General features: G+C 32.6%; 1 protein-coding gene across 1 annotated transcript; it reads right to left on the bottom strand.

Annotated features, from left to right (window-relative positions):
- Positions 1–4,813: 4,813 nt before the first annotated feature.
- On the bottom strand, positions 4,814–9,010 carry LOC110651179 (alpha-dioxygenase PIOX-like). Its single transcript, XM_021806428.2, has 10 exons — positions 8,844–9,010; positions 8,491–8,754; positions 8,250–8,399; positions 7,161–7,294; positions 6,489–6,702; positions 6,233–6,378; positions 5,892–6,119; positions 5,603–5,805; positions 5,269–5,512; positions 4,814–5,180 (listed from the first exon to the last, which is right to left on the bottom strand). The coding sequence occupies exons 1-10, from the start codon at positions 8,964–8,966 to the stop codon at positions 4,955–4,957; spliced, it is 1,932 nt and encodes a 643-aa protein (XP_021662120.2). The 5' UTR covers positions 8,967–9,010; the 3' UTR covers positions 4,814–4,954.
- Positions 9,011–19,137: the final 10,127 nt, after the last annotated feature.

Here is a 19,137-nt window from a genome sequence, read left to right on the forward strand (position 1 = left end):
AAGGACAAGTTTTCAAAAATCACAACGGAAGTTGGAGGACATGTGAAATTTGGAGATAAAGGGAAAGGAAAAATAATTGGAAATGGCACAATTGGAACCAAACCTTGCATTGAAGATGTGTCGCTTATTGAAGGCTTGAAATACAACTTGCTAAGTGTAAGCCAACTTTGTGATAAAGGTTTTGAGGTAAAGTTCACTTCTTCTCTTTGTACAATCAATAACTTAGATAATGGTACATTGTTCATTGCCAATAGATCTAATAATGTTTACTTACTTGACATGAATAATTTTGAAACTAATCATGGTACATGTCTAGTATCTTTTGATAACTCTAGTTATTTGTGGCATAGAAGACTAGGTCATGCAAGCATGCATACACTCTCAAAATTGTCTAAGAAAGAACTTGTTAATGGTCTTCCTAAGATTAATTATGAAAATGAATTTCAATGTAGGGCATGTGCACTAGGAAAACATACTAGAGCATCTTTTAAATCTAAAAATATTGTGTCTACCACTAGGCCATTAGAATTGCTTCATCTTGATTTATTTGGACTCGTATCTCCTACTAGTCTTGGTGGGAAGACATATGCTTTAGTTATTGTTGATGACTATTCAAGATATACATGGACATTCTTCCTTGCTCACAAGGATGAGACTTTTGAGAAATTCACCTCTTTTAGTAAAATGGTTCAAAATGAAAAAGGTTTTTGCATCACATCTATAAGAAGTGATCATGGAACTGAATTTGAAAATCATTTATTTGAGAGATATTGTGATAAACATGGAATCAATCATAATTTTTCAGCTCCTAGAACACCACAACAAAATGGGGTTGTAGAAAGGAAAAATAGGACTTTGCAAGAAATGACTAGAACCATGTTGAATGAAAATAATCTGCCAAAGTATTTTTGAGCTGAAGCTATTAATACTTCTTGCTATGTGTTGAATAGAATTTTGATTAGATCAATTTTGAAAAAGACCCCCTATAAGCTGTGGAAAGGAAGAAAACCAAATATCTAATATTTCAAAGCATTTGGTTGTAAGTGCTATATTTTAAATAACAAGAAGGACAACTTAAAGAAATTTGATGCTAAATTCGATGAAGGAATCTTTCTTGGGTATTCAACAAAGAGTAAAGCCTATAGAGTGTTTAATAGCAGAACTTTAGTTATTGAGGAAACTATTCATGTTTTGTTTGATGAGACTAACCCTTCTATTAGAAGGAAAGATGTTTTTAATGATAATGATGAGCAGGTGTTTGGAAAAGAAAATATAATATCAAGTAAAGAAATGGAACAAATTAATGATAAAGATGAAGAAACTCAAGGAGATACCACAATAGATGTCCATAATGCCAATAATGATCAAATCAATGAAGAAATGCCAAATTTGGAAGAATTACAAGTGAATGAGCCCCAACATGAAGATTTGCCTAAAGAATGGAGATTCCATAGAAATCATCCCCAAGAAGACATCATTGATGATCCATCTCAAAGGATGATGACTAGAGCACAATTGAGAAAATATTTTGGTAATGTTGTCTTTGTTTCACAAATTGAACCTAAATGTTTTGAAGAAGCTCAAAATGATGAAAGTTAGATTCTTTCCATGCAAGAAGAACTAAATCCATTTGAGAGAAATAAAGTTTGGAATTTAGTGCCTAAACCAAAAAATCATTCAATTATTGGTACTAAATGGGTTTTTAGAAACAAAATAGATGAAAAAGACAATGTTGTTAGAAACAAAACTAGACTAGTGGCTCAAGGCTACAACCAAGAGGAAGGGATTTATTTTGATGAAACCTTTGCTCCAGTTGCTAGAATTGAAGCTATTAGAATGTTGTGTGCCTTTGCATGTTTCAAGGATTTTATTCTTTATCAAATGGATGTCAAGAGTGCATTTTTAAATGGTTATATTAATGAGGAGGTGTATGTTGCACAACCTCTGGGCTTTGAAAATCATGAACATCCAAATCATGTTTATAAGCTTACTAAAGCTTTATATGGTTTAAAACAAGCTCCTAGAGCTTGGTATGAAAGGCTTAGTAAATTCCTTTTACAAAATGATTTCCAAAGAGGCAAAGTGGACACAACACTTTTTGTTAAGAAGCATCATAATGATATGCTCATTGTGCAAATTTATGTTGATGATATAATTTTCGGTGCTACTAAAGAATCTCTTTGCAAGAAATTTTCTAAGATTATGCAGAATGAATTTGAGATGAGCATGATGGGGGAGCTCACATTCTTCCTTGGACTTCAAATTAAGCAAATGAAAGATGGCATCTTCATAAATCAATCAAAGTACATCAAGGATATGTTGAAGAAATTTAAAATGGAAGATTTGAAGAGCATGGGCACTCCTATGAGTTCAACAATTAAAATGGACAATGATGAAAAAGGTAAAGAAGTAGATACCAAGCTTTATAGAGGTATGATTGGCTCTCTTTTGTACCTTACTGCATCTAGACCAGACATACACTTTAGTGTTTGCTTGTGTGCAAGATTGTTGATAGTGTTTGCTTGTGTGCAAGATTGTTGATAGTGTTGACAATGGTTATAGGCATATTTTGTACATGGTCAATATTCATTATAGGCCAAATTTGTAAACTATGGATAATGCATAGGTTATTAGTCCTAATCCACACTTTACATTTTATGCTGTTAAAAAATATATTTTGTACGTGGTTTATGCACAGATGAAATGAAAAGTGATGAATTTCAGTTAAATTTAAATGTTATCTAATGGTTTGTTATTTCTCATTTCTTCATTGAATATATTAACATAATGCAAAATCTGACTATATTAACAATCTTATACCAATACAATAGCTCTTAACTGAGTCCACGATATATTTTTTTTTCCTCATATTATAATTAACAAAAAAAACACAATTGACACAAAATAATAACATTCATTCATTGTTTAAAGCGAAAGTCATACAACTTAATCACCCTATCAGTACAACTAATTTCCTAAGCCAAAGCCAAACATAATTTCCTAATCTATACAAAGGGTTGATCTCTTTCCATATTTGCTTATAAGCAAATTCACACATACCATAATCACTACAAATATCAATACAGCTAATTTATAGAACCTCCACTTCATTTCAATATTTTTCTTTCCAAACTTCAGCTTCTTCAGTTCTTTAAGCATAAACAAATTTTCAAGCTTGGTCTTTGCTAAATGTTCATTAGCTATTTTTGCCCTCTTTAATGATTTCTTCAACTACATATAAACTTCCCTCTCAACTTGCATCTTTTCCACCAACATGGCATTCAAATCATCAACCTTTTTAAATAATCCATCAAATACAACTTCCTCATGCTATGGCACATCTGGGTCAATCCATTGGAAAAATCCATAACTAGACTCATCCTATAGTAATAGAAAAGAAGATTCAATTAATTTCAGTTCAAACTATATAAAAATCACTTTAATTGTACTATATTATTGTGTATTTACCTTCCAATTAGGACATCTCCAAAATCTTCTCCTTGGATTGCCTTTTGTCGAAGAAATATAAAGTATTGCAAGGACATCATGTTGGCATAGGATTTGGCCACTACTCCCACTTGAGCTAACTGAAATCTCTCCCCTTGCATTGCTTGCAGGTGTTAAGGGTCTTGAATTTCTATCATGCCAGATCCCAGAAGCCATAGCATAAAAAAACCTAGACTTTCCTTTGCGCAAGAACCCTAGGAGAAAGAAGACTTTGATTTATAGTTCGCTTGAAGAATTCTTTGTTTAAGAGAAGGAAATAGAAAGATTGCATTTTGGTTTTGCCTAAAATGTAATCGTTTTTTCAGAAGCTAACCATGGTTAACTACTGTAAGCCCCACAATTAAATATTATTATTTGTTGCTAACTTGGCTACCACGTATGCATCTCCAGAAGCAATTCTCTCCCCTAGCCAAGATTGAGTCTAATTTGCGAAAACATGCCAAAATTGACTAGAAAATTTTTTTTTGTCAAAATTGACAATTCACGTAAAGTTTTGACCAAAATTGACCATTAGGCCTTTTTAAAATAGCTAAGTGGTTATTTTTTTTAGAATCACCGTCAGACAATTATTATTTAATAGGATCCATTTATATGCATTTGTCTATATTTCACTGGCTTGCCATTCTATGTAAAACATCCTACATAGAATCATCATTTTATTTTTATAATTTCTCATTTATAAGGGTCCAGGATCAATTAACCAATAAGTTAGTTCTAATCTTTTAATTAAGGAGAGAATTTCAAGTTTCAAGTATTAACTAGATGTCTTAATTGCGATTCGAGGGGAGTTTCAAAAATAGGAATTCAATAAATTTATGAGGGTAAAAAATCAACTAACTAATTTATTAGTTTTAATTAATCCAAATTTAAGTAAGTTAAATCTTCATACTTCATGTATTTTGTCTCAAACTTATTCATTCACCTCACCCTCCTAAACTAAGTGTGCATAAAAGCAGCTCTATTCGCATATACTTATAATTGAGATTTGATTATTTATATTGCAAAGTTTACCTATAATTATGTTTAATAGTTTAATTGGTAAAAGCCCTTTTGAAATAGTTTATGCCTCTCTTTGCACTTAAGTTGATTTGTTCCTCACACCCAATAGAGTTATGATTTGCATATTAAAATGAAGTAAAATTTTATTTAAAATAATAAAAATTATAAATTTATTGCTAATCGTAATAATTTTATATTGAAAAATTATGAATTATATATTTTTAATAAATTAATTTTAATTAAAATTTTAATTCAAAACTTCACATTTTAAAAACAACTATAGTATTATTAAGTTAAAATTCATATATTATTAATAACAAAAGAATTTATAAATTTATCAATAAAATAAATGTATTTTACAACAATGGAAATTTTGGCTAATACAAATTTATTCTCCAACAACTTTATTCAGATGAAAGCAAACAAATCTTTTAGAAGCATGGCCTTTTCACTGTGGAATACGAAGATAGAGAGGGATGGGATTGTCAGCAACAGGAGGTGAGTCCCAAACAGAGAATGCACTTGCAGAGTTCATCCACTTGTTCGTCATTTCTGGGTAGTGACGATCAAGCACATCTTTTAAACTCTCTGTAGTATTCACCCATTCGAATCCCTTCTTTGTGTATGTTTCCTCATTGAAATTGCTTGTGAAGAACCTGTCAGCTTCTAGCCTCCTGCATGTGTCACCAACCCAGAATTTAGAGCTTTAATTTTTCTTTAATTATTTATGTTTATTGTTTGATTAGTTGATTAATTAATTACCTAGTTGCCATGAGAAGGAATATGATGAAAGCAGTCTCACTAATGGCAAATCCTGTAATCTTCTTCTCTGCCATGAGGCCTACAAGAAGATCAAGTTCTTCAACATCTTCACCGTACACTTCATTTAGCACTTCAATGGCTTCTTTATCATCAGTCAAATCTTCCCATTTTGATATGGGTATCAACAGGATGGATCTGCGGAACTCATTGTACCTTGCAACATTCCTCTCCCTATCCCTATAAACTGCATCAATTTTGTCAAACAGGTTAATAATTTAATATCATATGACGATAAATCACTTCAAAAAATAGTTAGAAACTATCAGTTTGATACCTTCAAGAGCTGGTAGGTCGACGTGATCCAACCTATCATGCCCAGTGATGTCCTGCGCAATAACATCCCTGAGCCATAGAGGGTAGTTCCAGAGCTCCAGGGCTCCACTAGCTTGGTGACCCATTGAGACCGTTTGGCTCGTGAATCCAATTTTTGGTAGAGCCTCTTCTCCTTTGAGGCCTATCAGGTTTTGCATAGGAATCCTGTAAGAAAAAGAACAACAAAATGCTGTTGAATAATCTATTACATTGAAAGAGGAATGGTGCAGATGTGAGAGCAGTAAACTTACTCTTCCTTTAAGGGTAGAGATTTGTTGGGGCCTGGTTCACTGGAGATGTCTCTAAGAGCAAGATGATCAGGCAGAAGTGAGTGCATCCTGTAAACACTCACAAACTCTTCAGTCAATGAATATGGAACACCATGATTATCAGGTTTCTTCAAACCAACAAGCCCTCCTAAGATGGCACCTCCAACGTGCCCAAATGTGTCCTTAAATTTCTTTCCCAGCAATCCATACCTGAAAATTTTGTAAACTTTAGGGTTAGTCTGGTGGTAGATGTATTTTTTAATGATGTACTCTTCTTACCTTTATTTTAAAAAAATAAAAAAATAGAGGCTTAATTAATTTACCAATTGGCACGCATTCCTGCCAATAATGTATCAGTTTTCAGAAGCTCCACAGTCCAATCAATGGTGTGAATCTTTGCAATTACAGCAGCTGTAACCAATCTTGCATGCCTATATAATTCTTCGTCCTTTAAATCTGGATATTCCTTCTAAAACATCAAAAAACAAAAATAAAAATTAATAACACTCTTATGACAGTGTCTTGGTCGGAATTAATTATAAAAAAAAAAAATTAGTCAAACAACTATCAATTAGTCACCTTGAGGGCATCGCAGACTGCATTATGCTCCTTGACAAAGAGAGCCTGCAAAGTGGATACACCAATCCAGCTATTGCGAACGTCTCCAGATAGGGCAATACCATCTTGGTCATGGAGGAGAAGGTCATCTTCTGAAATTTTGAGCTTGCCATCTTTATATGTCCTCACCTTATGTAGCCTTTCTTCGTTGCTACCATATATTGCACTTCCATCCCTTCACATGCATGCATAAACATTTTTAATCTTTAATCATATATATGATTAATTTTAATAATTATACTTTAAACCGAGGAATCAATGAGTTTTGATTTAATGGCAGAGGTGGTCAAACACTGGTTTCGAACTTGAATTAATAGTTTTAGTTCACGGTTTTGGAAGACCAGGATAGGCCATTAAGGGTTATCCTTGATTTTGGTCCGGTTCTAATTTTGATTATGTATTTCCTATTTTGATCAAATTCAAATATTGATTTTTTTTTTTCAATTTTTTTTAGAAAGAAGAAAAAAACAATTTTTGATTAGTTTTGATCCAATTTTAATTTTGATTTAAATTAGTTCCGTTTTAATTGAAATTTGATTTGGATTTTCAGTCTATATTGAATTTAATTTCAGAACTATAAAATCTCAAGTAGTTAAAATCTAAATACTGACCAAATAATAATAATAATCTTACCACCAAGGTGTGCGGGTGTTCAATGTGCCAGTCTTGATATCGTAGAAGCCTGTGGGAACTTGCTTTGTCTTGTAGAACTTGAAGGATTTAAGGGGACATTCACTTGCAACCTCTCTAGGAGCAGCCAGTTCAATCTGTATTTACATAAATGATACAAAATATTTTAAGCTTGAAAACCAGGCTGCAGAAATTTTCAGGAATTCAACTTCATTATTTTATTAATCATACAGATAATTAAAAAAAAAATAGATGAATTGAGTTAGTTTAAGTAAAATTAAAGACACAACCAAAAAGATAATTAAACAATAAAATTGTTTAAATATTTTTATTTTTTCATATGCTTGAGGAAAAAAATCATAGTAAATAAAGTTTTAATATATTTGTTAATATGAAAATTTTACAAATTTGTTTGTAAATCAATCTTAACGATTGCTTTATGTACTTAATCTATTATGGACCTCAAGATATAAGATATGTGATGGAACGCACTAATTAAATACTTTATCTGTCTTATTTAAATAGTTTTTTGAAATTTTTACATAAAAATTAAGAAAATGATTGAATAATATTATTTTATATAAAAAAATTAATACTTTTTTAATTTTTTAAAATCCTAAATAAATTGAGATATTTTTTTTTAAATCATCTGTTACAACAAAACGGAAGAAATATATGAATCTATATATTTATGTCTTGAAAACTGATAAACCTATATGGACTACGTCTAATGGTGTAATTGTCGTAATTAATGGAAGATTGAAAATATGAAATTGATCTAAGCAACCCAATTTAATATTGAAAGACTCCCTTTTGTTACAGTAATTTAATTTAATTATTTTTCTTCATAATTATTATGAAATCTTTAATTTTAATCTCAACCGCATAAATTTAAATAAATAAATAAAATCAACATCATCATTTTTTTATTATAAAAAATATTAATTTTATTAAATAAATAAATTTCAAAAGTATAAAATTTTAAATTCAAATTCTCATTAAAATTTAATGGTTAAAAAAATAATCTAAAAAGAGAATGGTTTTAAAATAAAAAGTGGTTCATATAATTAATTGGAAAAAGCTGGGGTAGACCTGGTTGGTTTCCTCCAGGTGATCAATCCAATCATGGATCATAAACTGAATCCAAGAAGCTGCAATCATGTTGAATTGCTTTCCTGTGTCTTTAAATTTTCTCCGAGCTAGTAGTTTTGTGGCTACCACCATGGGATCTGGCTTCTTCAGCTATACAATATCATCATTATATTTATCATTATCAAATCAAATTTAAGCACAATTTATTGGTTAGCTGTGAGGTCTTAAAATTTATGTATACCTTATCTGTTTGGATAACGGGGAGCATGTTCCGGCCAAAAAAGGTTCCTTGGCTGCCAGCACCTTCATTGAAGGGATCATTGAATGTTCCGTCGGCTGTCCTATAAGGATAATCGACGGGATTAAAGCGAACGCCGGTGGGAGTTTTCCCAACGTTCAATAAGTTGTACTCCTGGTGAAGGTGGCGGCGGATACCCAGATAAAACAGGCCTAAGAACACAGGTAGCTTTGGCCATATTCCCAGCTTATCAATGGAGTGCACAATCTGCATGAAAACGTTACGTTCAAGAATGAATTAATAAACAGAAATTAAAAATCACTAGTAATGGAGAAGTAGGTAGCTAGCTTGATTACAAGGAAGAGAAAAGTGTCGATGATGGTCATCTTAGCAACAACTGCATGGAAATCTTCATGGATGTAGCGGTGCAGAAGAGGAGTTAAGAGAGATTTGAGAGATTTCATGACTAAGGAAAACATTTTTCTTTGTTAGAAACTCAAGTGTTGGGATATAGAAAGCAAACAAGCCAATGGTTTATTTATAAGCACCTGAGACCACCAAGGGACAGAGACTATTCTCAAAGGCAGTCGTCATTTTGTCGATGGTCAAAAGGAATTTATAAAAAGACCAAATCAAAGTAAAAAAATATAAAATAAAATTTTATTTATTAAGAAAAAAGGTGCAATTGCTTATAGCCTTGCAAGTTGCAGGCAACAGCAGCCATAAGAATTTGCAGTTGACATGGTGTACCTTTCTCATTACTAGGGGCTGAACCAGAAAAATTTTATTGAGGGAATCAACCATAAATAATATACCAATAAAACATTCAAATAAGTAGGGATGGGCATAGGATATTGGTAGCTACGTATATGTTGAGTCTAGAAGATTTAAGTAGAATTCTCCCTTCTTTTATATATGTAATAAAAAAATAAATTATATATAAGATCCTGTAGAAGTAGCTATAAGGAGATTGATAATATCAGCCAGGTCTTCTTCAGAATTATTATCAGAAGAAGTGGAGTAAGTATTGATAACTTCGTCCTCTTCTGATGTATTTTCAGACTTAACCTGTAAACTTTAGCATTGATAATTGGCTGTTTGTCTTTCCTTTTGGGAGGTAAAGAATTTTTTTGGCCCATAGATTCAGAGGAAGAAATACTCTTACCAGGTTGGTTTAGAAAAGGACTAGTTTAATATTTTTTAACAATTAAAAATTATAATAAAATTTTAATCATAAATATATAAATATAGTTTTGATTATTATATATCTTTCATAATATAAATTTTATTAATTAAAGAAATAAAAGAAATAAAAATAAAATATTATAACAAATGCTTGCATAAATTCATAGACTTAGAAGCAAATGTATAAATAAATATAAACCTAAATAGTTAGACTATATGGCATAACATAAAATCATTAAAATTAAAAAGATATAAAAAAATAGAAATTAATAAAATAACAAACTAAATATATCAGATAAAAATAAATATACATTTAATTTCATCAATCCAAAATTTACAGAAAAAAAAAAATTGAGGCTACAAATTTTATTGGCTTGTATAGATATAAATAAAATATTTTTTAATTTAAATAATATAAAAGAGAAAAAGTTAAATGAGAGAAAAGTAAAAAAAAAATTATATTATACTCATAAAAGGATAAGGATAGAAAAACACAAATTGGCAAATGTCATTGATTTGAAATTATATCATAGAAAATTATTATATATTGACTTGTATTTATTTTTCAAATAACAATTATCAATCAAATTTTAACTTGTACACATAATTAAAAGTTTGAATAACTATTTTTAGTTAAATTTATATACTTATTTAATGACAATCAAACAACTTTATGTTCAATTTAAATTATTATAAATAAATTATAAATTATTAGAAGTCAATAAAAATTTTGAGAAATCAATTAATAAAAAATTAAAATTTATCCAACGTGACTCTCTTTAGTTCGGCCTCTGATTATATATATATGTATTGTGATGAAGCAGCCTTTAAAGAATATTGATTGGTTAGATAATTTCTGCGCATCTACAAGTTGTGGTTATTCTATTTTGGCTGCGTGACTCTTCGTGCGCGCTGCATGGCTGAATGAGGCCAGGTCCGGTATTCCGTGTTTTAGAAATAAATAAATAAAATTTAATTATTAATTACTTGTAAATTAAATTTACATATTTAATTAGGAGTGAATAATATTTAATTTGAATCAAATAAATCAAACTAAATCACCTTAATTCAATAATTTAATTTGATTTTTAAGATAATTTAATTTAATTCGATTTTATATTTTAAGAATTTTAATTATTTCGATTTAGTTCGATTTTGAAGAGAAAAAAATTAATTAAACTAAACTGAATAGAATTGTTTTATTTATTTTTAAATTGATTTATTTTTATAGAGAATTTATGAATTATATGTAATTATATATATATAAATTATTTAATTTTATTAATTAATGATTATTAAGTTCAAATAAAAGTAAAAATTAGACTAAATAACTTGAAAATAAATTTAAATTAAAAAATTAATCAAAACTCAAAAACTGATTAGTTTGAATCGAACAAAACTGAAATAGACCGATTTGCTTCAATTCATTTTTTATTCATTTCAATTTAGTTTAATTTTTAAAATATGATAATTCGATTAATTTAGTTTTAATGATTCGATTCAGTTCGGTTCGATCCAAATGCTCAGCCTTATATTTAATATACTAAACAACTCTAAATAAATATTATGAAAAACTTTATAGATATTATTTTTTAATATTTTTTACATAATAATAATAATTATATTACTGTTTTAAAATAGTGGTTTATAAAAATAAAAAGGTGGTGTAAATAATATTAGTAAAATAGATTAATAACATAATATGAAATTTTAATATTTCATTTATATAATGTTAATGTATAAAGTGAAAGTCATTATATCATAAAATAAAATTATCGATAATAATAACTAATGTAAATTTAATAATGAAATAAAATAATAAAAAAAATTAAAATGATAATAACAAAAAAAGAAAAATTAATTTGAATTTATGTGTTTTAAAAATTAAAATAAATTAAAAATTTTTTAAAACAATTACTAAATAAAATATCCAAATGATTTGAAGTGGACTCATTTATTTTAGTTTAAAAGATTCAACTAATTAAAAAAGAAAAAAAAATTAATAAGTTAGCATTTTAAAAGATTTTAAAATATATCATTGAAAAATTGAAAAGAAATTTTTTACTTTTAACAATGAAAAAATATTTTAAAAAATTAAGATATTGAAAATAAAGAATCAAAACAGGTAAAATAAAATGTATTTCACTTTATTATAAATAAAATTATTTTTAATAATAATTAAATAATTTTTAAATAATTAAAATTTAAATCAAAATTTGAAAAGGGAAATAATTTGAATATATATATATATACTGCTTTTTAATATGTTATAATTTTGGGACTATCAAATTTCTTCGAAACAAAAATGAAAAGAAATAAAAATAGAAAGGATAAAATTCCCCTTAGTTTTATATAATAATTTTCCTTATTTATATGTAATGGTACCATAAAGTAGGGCTAGTGGCAGTCCAAAACAAAGGATGTTTGGCTACTTTCAAATGTAATCAATTATCATCAAAACCACTACAACAAATAATATCTAGTAAAAAAATTAATTATAATGAATACTCCTTTTGTCCAATTTTAAGTGTTGTTTTAGATATTTTATTTTATTTTTTATTTTAAAAATTTTAAAAAATATTAGTTATTTTTTCTTTAATTTTACTCTTGTCTATTATTATTATTATAATAGTCAATGTATTTATCTTTTCTTTATCACCTCTCTAAATTCCAAAGGCACTGAAAAATATTTTAGTGAATTATTAATTTATGTAAAAAAGTTCCTTAATTCATTTGGTAAATATAATTTTGATCGTTAATTTTTCTTTCAATAATAATTTTGACTATCATTTTATTTTAATTTTAATTACTCATTAAAAATATTTTATATCAAATCAATATATAAAACTAAAAATAAAAGTAAAAAAGACATAATAATTGTTATGGACAGGTAATTATTATTTTAATATTTTTATTTTATTATTTAAATTTAATTATTACTTATTTATATTTTATTTATTTGATTTTATTAGTATTTGTATTGAAATACTAATCTTTGATCATATAATTATATAAAAGTAAATTAAATCATAAATAATGAATATAAATAATATGTATAGTACGTTTAACAAATTAATTAATTATAAAGTGGTTTTTAAATGTATGTGATTATTATTAAAATTTAATATTTTTAAAACTATTTAAAAAATTCATTTCTCAATATTAATATAAAATATTTAAAATTATTATATTAAAAAATTTTAATTGATGTAGAATGGAGGCTTATCTCATTCATACCATATTACCATTAGACTAATCTTCTTAGTTTTAAATAATTGAATTAATATATTCTTTCTGTTCAATTGCATTTTAAAATTTTTAATAAGAATTAAGAAAATAATTGAGCCACTGGGCCAACTCGAGAAATTATGATACTATTATATGTAAAACACGGAACCGGACCTGGTCTTGTTCAGCCATGCAGACACAGAGTCACGTAGCCAAAATGGAATCGAAGGGCAGAAATTATCTACCCAATCAATATATATTCTTTAAAGGCTGTTTCATTTTATTTTATTTCATTTTGAATCTAAATTTTCATTTCAAGAATATAGCCAGAAAATTTATGTTTGTGAATTTACCTAAATTATTTCATTTTATTAAATTGATTAAAAATTTAGATTAAAAATAATATTTTATTCATTTTAGTGGGTAAGTTTCCTATTTGATATACAATGCTTTGCCATAGTTGATTTATCGTTGTAACGATAATTTTTTATTTTAAAATATATTTATCTTATTTATCAAGTTAAGATAGAATTATAATGGAAAACGACTCTTCAATACATAAATTTTAATAATCAATTTATTTTGAATTGTAATAAAAATATTTTATTTAGTTAAATGTCGCAAGGTGTTTTGCGGTCGCCTGAACGAACCCTCACCGAAGTGTAAAAGAATGAGGAGTCGCCACTTTAGTTTTGAGGAAAACTAAAGAAAACCATTTGTGAAGATAAATTGAAATAAAACCACTTCAAAACAGAGATTCTAAGTTCGGGGTCCGTAAACGGGTGGGGAAGGTGTTAGGCACCCCACCTCGTCCCTTAATTAGGGCAAGTAGATTTAACTTTGCACTCTTTATAAATTAGTTAGGAGGACTTGAATGGAAATGTTAATCCTTTTGACAAAAGGAATATTTGATTTTTCACTAATTCGGATTACCCAGATACATAAGTAAATGAGACAACCTTAGTGAGTTACTGTTGTATGTTAGTTTTGTTTGAAGGGCTATTTTATTAGAATCCAATTTTTGAAATTGGATGAGAACTCTCATCCGATCTGTTTTAAATATTTATTTAAATTTTAGATTGAGAACCGGATAAGAACTCTCCTCCGATCTCTTTTAATATTTATTAAAATTTTTGGGTGAGAACCGGATAAGAACTCTCCTCCGATCTCTTTTAATATTTATTAAAATTTTAGATTGCAATCTCTTTTAATATTTATTAAAATTTTTGGTTGAGAACCCGATAAGAACTCTCCTCCGATCTCTTTTAATATTTATTAAAATTTTTGGATTGAGAATCGGATAAGAACTCTCCTACGATCTCTTTTAATATTTATTAAAATTTTTAAGCTTGAGAACCGGATAAGAACCCTCCTCCGATCTCCTTTAAAATATTTGTTAAAATTTTAGATTGAGAATCAGATAAGAACCCTCCTCTGACCTCTTTTAATTAAATGGTAGTCGGATAAGGATTTTTTCGATCTCTCTAAATTTTACCTATCGAGAGGGCCTAAGGCTAAGGGTTCTGACGTTCAAAGGTGTCAGGGGGTTTGCGCAAGACTTCTTTAAATTATTGGTACCTTAGGACTGGGCAGGGGATTCCAAACCGAATCCTCCGACCTTCCTATATGGTCGCCTCACCAGCATTTTTGGTAGCCAATCTATTCCATTTAGTTATCCAGGGTTTGGTTTTACTCTGTCTTATGACGTCTTGCCCTATGACCTACTGAGTCATTCTAGTGACTCAACTTTACCATAATCCAGGCTTATTATTCAGACCTTTCATTATTTCAAAAGGACTCTTAAGTTGCCGTTACCCACATCTCATCCAACCACTTATGTATCGCTTGGAACTAGATGACTTACGCTCAGAAATAATAAAGATTAACAAAGGTATCGACACAGAAATAAACTAGAGTACAACCTTTCTCTGTATCTTTCTAGCGTGATATGAACTTAAAGAAAATAACATACGTAAAGAAAGAAAAATGGAAATGCGTAAAACAAGAACTAAACTTAATAAAATGGCAACATGAATACTGAACTGTAAGGAGTCGATTCTAGTGAACTAAACGAGAATCACAAACGCAATAAGATTGCAAGTTGATAGCCGGGAGACTAAGGTTCGCCTTTGAACAAAGAGTGCTTCACTAAATGCAATCGAGTCAGAATTATACCCGAGTTTAAATGAGATTGAGCATGGGCGATGGAAGTGAAAATAAAGATAACAAGGAACTGAAAAATGTGAACGCTACGGGATAATGAACGAGCTGAAAATGGAGAGTTTCAGTGTTCAAAATCTTTTAAGAAAACACTTCAGAAAATTGGTTCCAAAAGTTCTTCTTATGAAAGCAGAGTAACGATCTGAATTAAATTTCAGAGTTCTTCTGCTATAGTAACTTCCTCCTTTTTTGTCCGTCCTTTAAACAGTTTTTCATGCAGGTATTTATAGGGACCGGGTGTTCCCCTTGAAGGGTCAGGATCTATCTTGAGGGAGATGGAGGGTCAAGATTTCAAAGGACATAATCCTAAGTTCAAGAATTAAAGAGAATCAGAATAGACGGCCGAGATCCACTTCAGAATATTTGTCTTTTTCCTCCTCTAATATGACAGTCCCAAATTCTCTTGTCCGGGGCGATCCAAGGGCTAGGAGTGAAAGGCGCTGGTTTTGTCGTCTTCTTCTTTGATCCAAGGGCCTTAGGCTCGTCCTTACAAGTTGGATCAACGGTGGAGATTGGGAGGTACAGCGCTGTCATGACATATTCGCACTCGATGTCACGGGCGATTCTGGGGCGTGCGGTTGAGATTTTACCTGCAATGCTTTAACTACCTCGGCTCTGATCATGGTGACGGCGGTAGGTGCCTTATTCTTTTTGTTTTCTACTCTCTCTTCCTTTCCGATCTTCTTAACATGATCCTTCTCCGATCTTTCATACCGGTCTCCCCTCTTTCGATCTCTATTATTCCAATATTTCCCTTAATCAGGCCCAATCCGGTTAAAGCATTAATTCCCCTCGATTCCCGAAGCGTCCGCTTCGTTTTCTGCTTAGCAATAAATGCCCGATTTTCCCCTATATATACCCCTGACGGAAGAGACTTTCCTCATTCGATTATCCTCTCTTCCTTCTTACTTTCCAGTTCTAGCTGCTCTGGCAAAAGTTCCGGCCACGATTGTGGCTTTTGATCCTTTTCCAATGGACCTCTTTATTCCTCGACTGAAAATTTACGATCCCGGTGATCGAGGAATTATGATGACCTTATCTGATGATGGTGAGAGAACTGGACTAACTAACCGATCCGGGTCGAGGACCTTGATCGTGCCGATCTCGAGCTGTTCGATCGGTATAACCGGCGAACTGATTTTGGCTGAGAAAACTGCTAATGTTCCCCCGACCCTTGGCGGTTGCCCTTCCAAGTTTATTCGGCTTCTCACCGCATTGGGTGTTCCGACAGCAACTTTCCTCCACACTGGGTGTTCCGACAGTGGCTCGGTTCCGAGCGGTAATACCGGTGACGATCTCTCTCATTCTCATGAGAGTCGTTGTCACCGCCATCTAAGATGTACATCTATCCGATGTCGTCGGCCGGTCTTCTGGTCGAACACATCCTTTGGATCAGTCACAGCCTGGGCTTTGACATAGGCCCTTTAGATGGGATGTTCCACTGATCGCTAGAGATTGGCTTTTGATGTAGTCAGGTCCTTAAATGTAATCCGATCTCTTGGGATCGCCCAAATGATGTAATCTAGCTTTTGGAAATAAAATTTTATTTTAATAGTTATCATTTTATTATTGTTGCTTCCGATCTCTGAAGTGTTTGTCCGATCTGGTTTCCAACTGAACAGTCTTTATCCGATCCATACTTCCAAACATCATTTTTAATTAGCCGATCCCTAACTATCTGGTCCCTCCTTATGGAATTTTGGAATATTCGTGAGATGTGTCAGAATAGCTGGTGAGTCCCGCTAACCGATGCAGTGCCTGGAACATCGTGAGCATTAAATGCTCGGACGAGTATAAATAGGGGTGGGATTAGCCAATTGCTCCCATATGTCATTTTCAGTCTCTCGCTCACAACTTCAAAATTCTCTCATTTTCTCAAGTTCTTCCGACGCCTATCAGACTCCAGTAAGGGCTTTGATCTTTCTTTTAGTTTAAATTCTTTATTTCCTTTGAAAATGAGCGGTGCCGAGGGTCAGAGAGCGGCAAGCCCCCCTTCCGTTCAGGTCTCGTGGTCATCCGATGAGGTAGAGGTGGTCGGACCGAGCGTTCGGACTGAACCTGTTAGGGCCTCCGCCCCAATTCAGGGGCAGGCGACATCTTCAAAACGAACACATTCTTCAGGGAGAGAAAACCTCCCCATGGACGAGCTACCGTCCATTCTTAAAGAAACCGACCTACAGTCGACATTCACCCTGACTTATTCGAACTCATTAAGTGTCACGGCGATCTTCGAGCCGATCACTTCTTTGAGGGGAATGACATGATCATGGTGTACGAAGAGCAGTTAAAAGCCGGGCTACGGTTCCCTTTAGACGACTTCTTCAAAGAAGTTCTGAAATTTCACCAAGTATGCATCGCCCAAGTTCACCCGAACTCGTGGCGGATCCTTGTGGCCTTCCGTGGCCTGTGCCGAGCTAAGGGAATTAGTCCTACTGCCAAGGTGTTCGCCGACCTTCATAGGTTAACTCGTCAAAAGGACGACGAGTATTGGTTTTTCCAGGCGAAACCCCACTGCGGGCTTTTTACCGATCTGCCGTCCTCCCTTAAGAATTGGAAGAACCACTTTTTTATCCTGAGAAGCAAAATCCCAAAAGGTTTTGAGGGTTTCCCACACAGTTGGCTGCACCAGGGTCCATTAATTCCGAGGCACCTTGCCCTGAATAGGGAAGAGGGCGCAATGGTGATGGATTTGAAAGAGCAGGAGAGCAGAGAGAAGTTCTCTTGCCTGGATGCGGTGACTGCCGAGCTGCACCATTGGACTATGGAATTGATCACCGGCAAAGATCGCGGGCTTCCGCTCTCTGACCTCGGCATTGGTATTTTCTACATCTCAGATCTCAGGACCTTAGCGATCTCACTGACCTCTTCTTTGTGCAGGTATGGCAAGCGGCGAAGCCTCCAAGGAGAGCCGGAAGCGAAAGAGGGAGATATCTCGGAAGGTACCGGAGATGAAGCGGGCCGAGGAGATGCAGACACCTCGTCACGAGCCCAGGGAAATACGAGAAGGCTCGTCTCAACCTTCGGGACCGCTGATCTCCGAGGTGGAAGTGATCTGATCTCCTCCTTGGAGGGAAGAGCCTCCTCCGCCTCCTCCAGTTGTTCCGGGCGCGGAAGGGGGTCCTTCCCAACAATAGGTGAGGCCCATTTCTCGCGGTGCCCAGGTTTTGGTCCATTCACTGGAGAAAAATCACACGATTCGAGAGAATCCTGGTTTCGCCAAGGTGCTAGCGTTCTCTATCTGCCTTCGAGAAGATCGGGATAGGCTGTCTCCGGATAGCCTTGATGATATCTTGACCAGATCTATGAGCTTGAACGTTGAGTGTTTGGTGAATCAGCACATGATCCGGGAGAAGGCGCATCGGCTGGGTAAAGAGGTCGAGAGGATAGGTCATGAAGCAGCTTCCCTCCAATCCCAACTATCATCCGCTCGGGACTACATATCTTAACTTGAGGGGCGATCAAAGTATTATGAGGACAAGCTGGCCGAGCAAGCTCATGTTCTGGCTGAGCGGGATCATGCTCTTGAGGAAGTGCAAGCGCTCCGGGCCTATGAAGCTGCTCAACTTGCTCACCTTGCTGAGGAGCTCAAGGCGAAAGAGGAAGAGATGGTGACTGGAGTGGCTGGCGCTTATGTAAATGCCCACAGAGATCTCTTGGCTGAGCTCAAGACGCGTTACCCTGAGGAGGACTTCTCCTGGATGGCCAACCTGGCTCCCGAGGATGAAGGCGAGGAGAGTGAGGAGGCTGAGGGTGAGGGGGGAGACGGACAAAATGTAGATCAGGCTGGGGGTGATCCTCCAGCTGAATAACTTGTACAAATTTTTGAAATGAAATGAAATGGAATACCTCTTTTATTCGATGAATGGTTGTGATCGGAAAATTTCTAAATTATTTAAACACTTGATTGTCTGAGTATGTTGAAATAACTGAAAGTGATTATTAACCTAAGTGTGAGAGATCGGAAAACACAATGAGCATGAGATCGGTAGGGAACCAACGCTAAACGGGACTTGATTA

This window comes from Hevea brasiliensis, chromosome 18, assembly GCF_030052815.1.
Source record: "Hevea brasiliensis isolate MT/VB/25A 57/8 chromosome 18, ASM3005281v1, whole genome shotgun sequence".
NCBI classification, from domain to species: Eukaryota; Viridiplantae; Streptophyta; class Magnoliopsida; order Malpighiales; family Euphorbiaceae; genus Hevea; species Hevea brasiliensis.